This window comes from Lolium perenne, chromosome 2, assembly GCF_019359855.2.
Source record: "Lolium perenne isolate Kyuss_39 chromosome 2, Kyuss_2.0, whole genome shotgun sequence".
In the NCBI taxonomy this organism is placed as follows: Eukaryota; Viridiplantae; Streptophyta; class Magnoliopsida; order Poales; family Poaceae; genus Lolium; species Lolium perenne.
The window spans coordinates 28,386,460-28,395,970 of NC_067245.2; the positions used below are offsets into that span (position 1 = coordinate 28,386,460).

The 9,511-nt window shown below is 45.8% G+C and overlaps 1 protein-coding gene across 1 annotated transcript; it reads left to right on the forward strand.

Annotated features, from left to right (window-relative positions):
- The first annotated feature begins 8,353 nt into the window (after positions 1–8,353).
- Positions 8,354–8,851, forward strand: LOC127328328 (two-component response regulator ORR42-like). The gene is made up of 2 exons (XM_051354934.2): positions 8,354–8,566; positions 8,660–8,851. Exons 1-2 carry the CDS (start codon positions 8,354–8,356, stop codon positions 8,849–8,851), a joined length of 405 nt encoding a protein of 134 aa, XP_051210894.1.
- Positions 8,852–9,511: the final 660 nt, after the last annotated feature.

The following is a 9,511-nucleotide window of genomic DNA, read 5'->3' on the forward strand; positions in this document are numbered from 1 at the left end:
ATACGAGTTCCCGGTGGACTGCTCAGAAAAGCGTCTCATGCGGAACAAAGTGCACAATGCCGCCCTCACGAAGATGAGCACCGCCCTCGCTAGTTGGAGGACCCGAGTGAAGAAAATGATTAATAATGGTGAGAGTTACGAGAAGATCAAGGAGTCAAATCCCTCGATCACCGAGCAAGACTACGCTGATTTCAAGATCAAGTGCGAGAGCGAGTCAACGTCGGATTCTAGTCAGTGGGGGAAGGACATGCGAAAACTGAACTTAGGCACCCACAAACTTGGTCCTGGCGGTTTTAGGGTGGCGCAACCGAAATGGGACGCCGCGGATGAGGAGCGTGTGAAGAACGGCCTCGAGCCCCTCCTCCCGCAATACACAAACAAGCAAACCAGGAACTTTCTCCTGGCCCGGTACCGTATTGACCCGAAAACAAAGGAGCTCACCACCACTCCGGATGTGAAGGAGTTTGAGGCTCTTACGTAAGGAATGCACCCGCTTAATTAGCTCCTTTATGGTTGCATTCTTATTGTTGAATCCAAATTTCTAAATGGTTCATGCATGTTCCTCCCGTAGGCTAAGGAGATCGAAAGTGAAAAGGAAGCTAGTAGCGGCGCGGGGTCCACGAGCTCCTCGCAGTGTGACCCTTGGGACAACCCTTTAAATAGGGCGTTGAATGCCCACAAGAAGAGGGATCCATTGAGTAAGCCAACGTCGGCTGGTCGTGTGGTCGGCGAAGGATGCTCTATGAAATGGTCAGAATACTATAAGTCGGGGAAAAAGGAGAGAAAGGCCACCATCGATGAGAAGGAGGTCGCACAGCTCAAGGCACAAGTTGCGCAGATCCCGACATTGGTCGAGGAGCAAGTGCGGCAACAAGTGCAACAAATCGTGGAGACCCAACAGAGGACGCAAAGACAGCAAGTGGAGGACCAAGTGGGCACGACGCTTAGCTCCCTCATCCCTACCTTGGTTGCCGGTCTGGGACGCGTGGTATGAGGGAGGAAAAAGGGGCCTCCCCGGTTCCCAGTTTCACGGGCAGCAACTCCCACAGCGTGGAGCCATCGGTGAGTCCGCAGGCGGCAACAATGGTGTCTCCGGCGGCGCCAACATTGGTGGCTCCGGCGGCGCCAACCTTGGTGGCTCCCGCGGCGCCAACCGTGGTGGCTCCCGCGGTGCCAACCTTGGTGTCTCCCGCGGCGCCATTACTTCAGCTCAATGCACCCGTCGCTGCGGATAATACGCCGCCCGGCACCGCGCCAACAAGCGGCCACTCCATCAGTTGCACGCCCGCCGCCGGCGTGTGCCTCGACCTTAGCCGAGCTGGACGCCATCACGGTAACCAACCCTTGGCCAATGACTTCCATATATATCCTTGCCTTTGACTAGCTAGCCATCCCTAACGCCCTGCATGTTTTCCGCAGAGCTCCGCCGTCGACGTCCCATGCACTCTCCTGCAGTTTGTGAACGGCGAGTTGATCGATGTTGCCAAGGCCAAAATTGTTCAACCGAGCAACCGTCAGTTACACGGTAAACCCATGCAACCCGACGTGTATAGGATTCAACTGGTTCGGGTGCTTAGCGGCTACGACGACGTGCTACCTCCCTTTCAACCCCATGATGCCGACGAAGATGAGGTCCTTACCCTCCAGCATTGCTTCAATTGGTCCATGGTTTGGCCAAAGAGCCAGATTCGTAAGGGGGCGAGGGACACCACCCCACGTGACAGCACCCCGGCCCGTGCCGGTGCCAAGCCATGGCAAGACCACCCCAACGGTGCCGCAATCAGCTGATGTGGACATGCAGATGGCACAGGATCCGAACGAGGACAGTACGTTCGCCAACCTGGACTGCAACTTCGATTTTGGGGTGATGGACTACGATCTCAGTAGCCAACCCTCTCAAGCTGCCGCCGAGGGGAAAACCTATTGCAACAAGCGGCGCCTATTCTGTTCTCAGAGACGCCTCCAGTGCCGATTTCACCGAGACTCAGCCGATAGCCGAGGTGAGAAGTGTTATCGGTCCTAACACACCGAAGAAGGCTTGCGAAGAGGAGAATGCAGTCCCAGAAAATGAAGCCGAAGGGACGGAAAAGAAAGAAGAAGGATGACAAGTCTGCCACCAGCCGTTACCTATCCGTGCTCGGGACGGGCCACCAGTGCCCAAGAATATAGAGGCGAGGGTGCATGTGTCGGGTGAGCGGATGCTAGTTCAAAGATTGTACGATGCTGCACCCGGTCCTATGCGATCTCTGGTTGACGGTGTTATGTTTATGGAGGAGCGGCGTCTCAGGGAGAAAGATAATGGATACCCAGTGTATGTTGCCAAGGTGCCCTCGGGCCATGGCTTTGTCGATAGTGGCTTCGCGGAGAATATCTTCTGCGGTATGATGACATCTTCGCCATGCTGAACAGTTATCCGCTGCACTACACCTTCATTCGCCTATACTCGCTCAGCAAGGCGATGCGGATCATTAGAAACAAGATCCCGGACATCGCGATAGCCGACCCCTTCTACATGCGTGCCGTCCACTTGGCCACCGCCGGAGACCGGGCGATCGCGAGTGGATACCTCAAAGACTTCTTTCTAGCGAACCAGAAGAAGTGTAACATCCTCCTACCTGTATTTCCCGAGTAAGTCACCCCGGCCCTCACCGTACCGTTCTTAACTCGTGATTTTTTTAGATTTCAATCGTCATGTTCTTAAACATTATGTGTTCTACGCAGAGACAAAACCTGCACACTCATCTCCATAACCCCGAAGCATTCCGTGGCCACATACCTCGATGCGGATGGTAAGTCAACCACGGACTACACGAATGTCAAGGCCGTACTTGATGATGCTCTCAATGGCTACGTCAAAGCGAAAGGCAACATGCAGAGGCCAAATGTTAGGTACGGGAAGCATGTGTTCAAGCACCAAACAAAGTTTCCCTGCGTCAAGAAGCCGCCTTCTAGTAACAAGGATGCCTACTACGCCCTCTATCACATGGATAAGTTCATACGGGACCAGCAGCAGCTTACGCTACCTCGAGCATCTCGTAGACCGGGCCAACAAATTGGCGCGGGTCCCCGACGACGGCATCAAGCAAGACTTCTTCCGCATCCAAGTAGAGATTTGTGAAATCATCCATCAAGATGTCGTTAGAAGCGCGGGGAGTTCTTCGCCGGCTATCACCGTCAAACGATGACATAGACACAAAGCTCCAAATGCAGGGTGACGACTACCGCTCATGGATGTGCTTGAAGAAAGGCGGCGGTTTTATCCACGCTCCGAGAAAGTCTTGATGTGCGAGCCTAGTTATGTAGTTGTGAACTAAAGACGAGCTTCTGTTGTAATAAACTTTATCCAGCACTTTACTTGCTATTAATTACTAGTTCGGCTATGTTTGTGAACTTATATATATGGCTCTGTCGTTTTCCGCACTTGATTTGGTCGTTAATTTTGTTTGCATATGCCGATGATTAGAATGGTTGGTCACTTGTACACTTGGGGGTGGAGCGAGCGAGCCTGGTGTGATGGCACAAATATCCATGTCTTGTGCATCCTACCTGGCCTCGCTCACTCCATCCCTGAATGTTAAAATTTGTTTTGACCTACAATGTATGAGGCATTCCATTTAGTTCATAGTAGCTACTTATCTCTTGTTTGAGTTGGCACTTCTTAATTGCATTTGGCCGATTATTAGAATGTTCGGTCAAGCTGTACACTCCGGTGTCGCTAGTGAGCCTGGTGTGATGGCACAAATATCAATCTCTTGTGCATCCTACCTGGCCTCACTAACGCCATCCCGGGATGTTCATATTTGTTTCGATCGACAAAGTATGAGGCCCTTGTCATTCTTCCATTTGCTTTCGTATTTTAAAATGCCGATGATTAGAATGTTTGGTCACTTGTACACTTGGGAGGGGCTAGTGAACCTGGTGCGATGACACAAGTATCAATCTCTTGTGCATCCTACTTGGTTTCACTTACCCCTTCTCTAAATGTTAATATTTGTTCCGACCAACAAAATATGAGGCATTCCATTTAGTTCATAATAGCTACTTGTCTCATATTTGAGTTGGCACTTCTTAACTGCATTGGCCTTTCTTCCATTTTAGTGCCAATGATTAGAATGTTTGGTCAACTGTACACTCCGGGGTGACGCTTGATGAGCCTGGTGTGATGGCACAAATATCAATCTCTTGTGCATCCTACCTGGCCTCACTGACGCCATCCCAGGATGTTCATATTTGTTCCGACCAACAATGTATGAGGCATGCCTTTTAGTTCATACTACTTGGATCGTTTTTGAGTTTGCTCTTATTCGTTGCAAACATCTATGAGCGCGTGCACTAATGTTTCTTTAGCTTGTGCATATGTACGCAGATATGACGTGGTATGTCGTGTACAAGGGCAATGTTCCCGGAGTCTACAACGACTGGGAGGAGTGTCGGAGACAGGTTCACCGTTTTAGCGGTAACAGCTACAAAGGGTACACCACTAGAGCGGAGGCCGAAGATAGATACGCACGCTATTTGGCGGGAGAGAGGAGGGAGCGGAGGAGGAACCGGATGAAGACGACTATTATCGGGATGGTGCTAGTAGTGACTCTAGCTCTCTTCTATGTGATTGTACTTTAGATGATCGATCTTGTGTAACCACTAGCTCATTTGCGACTTTGTAACCCCGTAACTTGCATTGTAACCTCGTAACTTCTCTAATGTGAAATCTTGTGAATCATGTGGGGCTAATGTGAAGAATTATGTATGGATAAGTTGTGCTGTTGTTTATATGTGTTATGTATCCTGTATTGTGCTATTGTACTGTGATATACAACCTGTATAAATACCTGTCAGGATACAAAAAAAAATTCGAAATTCGTAGCAGTGGCGCACTAGTGGCCCATCTGTGGCGCACGTCCACTAAGTAGCAGTGGCGCACTGCGCTGGATCCAGTGGCGCACTGCCCTGTGATCCCCTCCGAGCCTAGCAGTGGCGCACCAGGAACCTCAGCAGTGGCGCACGGTCTGGAGACAGCAGTGGCGCACGTCCACACGCAGCAGTGGCGCACCGCCTCGCTGAAACAGTGGCGCACGCAAAACAGTAGCAGTGGCGCACCTCGTCTAGACAGTGGTGCCGCACTGCCCTTGACCAACAGTGGCGCACCACTTTGGAGTAATAGTGGCGCACTGCTGGACATGTCAATGGCGCACCACGCAGTGCGCCACTGGTATCCAGGCTAGTAGTGGCGCACCCCTAGTGCGCCACTACTAGGAGTTAGCAGTGGCGTGATAGCAGTGGCGCACTAGTGGTGCGCCACTGAAGGCTATATGTGGTGCGCCACTGATTGCCTTTTTCCTAGTAGTGTATGGTGAGCTCTCAGCTGCTACATGCTGCAAAGTATGCAGAATGCATGTGTAGTAGCTATAGCCACCATTTGTGTATGTGGCTTGAGCATCTGCTGTGTGTGTGTGGCCTTTTGCGTGTGTGTGTTTATTATCTGGATTCCTCATGAAGTCTGGTCTAAATAAGTTGACTAGCTCATAATGGCTATATATTTGTTTGGCTGTTGTTGTTATTGCTAGGATGACCAAATGGTCCCTTGTAGGATCTTGATTGTTAGCCTAAAATCTGAATACTACTAGTCAAATGCTACTTCAGTTGCTCACTTACTTTGTACAATCTTAATTGTTGTCGTTGCACTACTCAAATTCTTAGTTCACTTTATGTGATAATTCATGCTTCTATTTATTATGTTGTTTATTATGCTAGGCTGAAATGCAAAAGAGGATGGTTGCACCGTTACAAGAAGGTTAGGAGCAAAAGTCTGCTACTGCAATTGTTGCTGAGATACTTACAGAGCAACGCCCTGCAAGCACATTCCTCGTGAATATTGGGCTGCAGTCAAGCTCAGCTAGGAACAAGTTCAGATCAGACTCTATTGTAGCCGCACAAGTGACTGACCTGAAGGAGAAGCTGGAGATGTCAGAACAGCAAGGCCAAGCAATGCGTGAAGAGTTGGCATCGCTCAAGAAAAAGTCTGAAGAAGCTGAGGCTGCCCAGGCCGCGCGAGACAGAGAGTATGAGCTCAGGTTCGCCCGTTTGGCGATGATGACGGGAGGAGGTACTACACCTGGGAACTTGTGGGGTGGGTGCTAGTGGGTGAGATCCTTTTTTTGGCCATGTTTTCTTGCGTCTAGGAACTCGTGGATGGCTGTGAGTCATTTTGCTCCGTTTTGATAATTGTGGAGCTCTGCTCTTTGTTGTTACTTGTGAATGTTTTCGATGAAGCTGGGAACATGTGGAGATGATGTCGGTTCAGTACATGTGGAGGCTTTCAGTTTAACCTGTGAACAATTTGAGATTATGTGAACCTGTGATATAAATTTTTCTCTTATTTGTCTAATGAGATAATTTACTGTCATTTGAGATGATAAATTGTCATTTAATGATTTACTGTTATTTTCATTACTGAACTACAAAAGGCCAAAGCCCAAAAGTTACTGGATTAATTAAGCTATAAAAAAGCCACGGCCCAAATAAAAATTCACAAAAAAACAACATTTATATTTCGAAAAATAAAAAATTGAGTTTTAAAAGCTCCAAAGGCCAAAAAGAAATGGACAGTGAAAAGGCTAGGCCCAAGAGTAAAAAGGCCAAGGTCCAACGAAAAAAAGGCCAAGGCACAACCATGAAAAGCTAAGGCCCAAAATAAAAATGGACTGCATAAAAGTAAAGGACCCAAATCATAAATGGACCAGGTTGTTGGGCTAGGCCCATGTAGAGAAACTTACTGGATTGGGCTGAATTCGGTCTACGACCAATTGTTTTGGTCATGGAATTCTGCCACGTAGGATTTGCTTACGTGGACATACCGGATTTCCCATGACTAAATTTTTGGTCGTAGAATCTACGACCATATCTATAGGTCATAACAACCATGAACAACTTAGAAAAAAGGTCTTCGTAGTCCATCAGTGACGCTCAGCTGTCGACCAACTGTTTTTGGTCATAGAAAGGTCACGGATGAAAACCCATGACCATTCGGTGACCAATATAGGTGGTCATAGGGTAGAAAATTTCTTGTAGTGGTATATTTCGGTGAAATTATAGATGTGAGATGAAGATAATCTGACGATGGAGCAAACTAATATGCGATCGATCTAGAATACACCAGATGTAATAAATTCTTAATTATCGTTTGATAACTATCATGGGCACATTCATAGTAAGGTTTTATTGCCATACTTGAACTAATCACCACAATAACAAGTGAACAACCATCTATGTTATTGATGGCAAAACAATAAATGATTTATAATTCCATTTTGATATCTAGCAACGATGGCATGTGAAGCCATACATATTTATACACACTGTGATCTTCTGTGGTGCAATAATCAACGATTTAATAAGATATACATCCGTGAGCAGTATTGGGAAATACGAAAAATATATGTATCATTTATAACAAAAGATATTGGCAATATCAACATTAGTTTTCCATTTTGTATTTTCATGTGAAACGGTGGAGATATTTGCACGCGATAACAGACATAATTTTCAAATGAATGGCTGAGATCGGCCAGCCTTGGGGTGGTGCTCCTCTCGTTTCCCTCTATAAATACCTAGGCGTAGAGGCGTACACTGCACACAACACCAAAGCCTGAAGCAACAAGATAAAAAAAGAGCCAACTACATTTCCTTCGACCTCGTTTGCCAAAAGCTCTAGCAAGCTTTGAGTTCCCTATTTTTTCTCTTTGTTTTTGCCTTGCAATCATCATCATGTACTAGTTTATTTTGTTATGCTTGCATACAAGAGACTGTTAGAGGTGCAACCATGCATATGCACCCATATGTTGTATTTTTCATCGTTTCTTTCCTATGATGCGGTCTTCCTTACGATGTTTTTGGTTCTACTTATTGCAGAAAAGAACATGACAAATTATTCATGTGTAGAACAATGTTCTCTTTGTCTTTTAATATTATTTTTTGATTTTTTTCTTATCCTATTATATGCAAATATAGATTTTCTGGTCTTCCCGTCTTGAGTAATAATAAATTTTGCACACGTCTTGCAATAGCAACATCTAATTATTTGAGCTTCCTGCCAGATCTAGCATATATTTCCATCAACTGATATATACTTGAAGTGCATGCTTAACTTCTAGATTATTTTTAAGAATTATTTCTTATGATTTTGTAACTAAAATTGCTCACTGGATATTCATGCACAACGTTTCGGGATACTATTTTTGAGTATGACTTTTTTGTTTATTTTATGGAGAATACCCTATAACTATCACCTTAGATGCATTGCATGGATCGGAAAATAACAAATATATGTATTCTTTTGTAGTTTGTTTAGCCGATCATGACATCCTACGTCGAAGGATCCCCGGTTAAGGCACTTATTGTTGAGGATTCGGCTGTTGAGACCATGATTCTCTCCGCCATGCTGCGTAAATTCCACTGCGAGATTACTACGGCTAAGAATGGGAAAGAAGCAGTGCAAATGTTCCTCGAGGGGAAGAAGTTTGACATTATTTTTTGTGACAAGGACATGCCCGTAATGTCCGGGCCTGAGGTATTAGTTTTCCATTTCTTCCATGTGGAAAAATAGTTATTTATTTTTGCTGAATAGTTTGCTTGAAAATGTACTTCTTGTGTTATTTGGTAGGCAATTGAGAAGATCCGTGCTTTGGGAGAAATTCATGTGAAGATTGTTGGAGTATCAGTTGGCGATAATGCCCAAGAGGCGTTCATGAGGGTCGGCGCTGATGAATTTCTACCCAAACCAATGGAGCTTGATGTTGTCGGGGCTATAATTCAAGAGATCATCAAGAAGAAGAAGAATAACGACATTGTCTAAGCCTAGCCAAGTGTCCTACATAAATAGAGGGAATAATATGTTGAGCTCATATATGTATGAGCATGCCTGTATTGTCGTATTTCTCTAGTTTTATCGTATTGTCGTCTTATTTCCAAAATAATGTTAAAGATTGTCTTTAGCAAGAAGGACAAGGGAGGCTACCAATAATTAGATTGTATCCATGTAATATGTATCTCCTTCAATTTGAATGCATTAACTTTGGATTACTTTTTATGTGTAAGGTTACAAGAAATCTACAAAAAAAACTCAATGGAATTGGAATTAAATTAGGTATCTAGCTCGTTGGGGTCTCCTCCCTCTTGTAGAACAAGAACTTTTGCCAATCGACCCACGCCTTCTTCAGCATATCAAAGTCGATGAATGATTTGTCGGCATTCACCTAGAAGGTAATGCGGCCGACGACGACTAGAGACCTCTTCAGCTTCTTGCGCGACAATCGCTCGTGGAAGATTGTTAGCTAGAGGGGGAAGTACGGCGGGCATCCTAGATAGCACTCGTAGAGCAGTGGCGGATCTGCCATGCAACAATTGGGTTGATCTGAACCCAATAAAATCAGTCAAAACTTCATTGTATTAATATGTGATATTGCTAATTATTGGAAGATTATAGATCAACACCAAGAGCTGAACCCAATGAATT

Coding starts and splice junctions, on each gene's coding strand:
- LOC127328328 (XM_051354934.2), top strand. CDS start 8,354: ATGACATCCTACGTCGAAGGATCCCCGGTTAAGGCACTTATTGTTGAG. Junction 8,567..8,659: donor CCGTAATGTCCGGGCCTGAG/GTATTAGTTTTC, acceptor GTTATTTGGTAG/GCAATTGAGAAGATCCGTGC.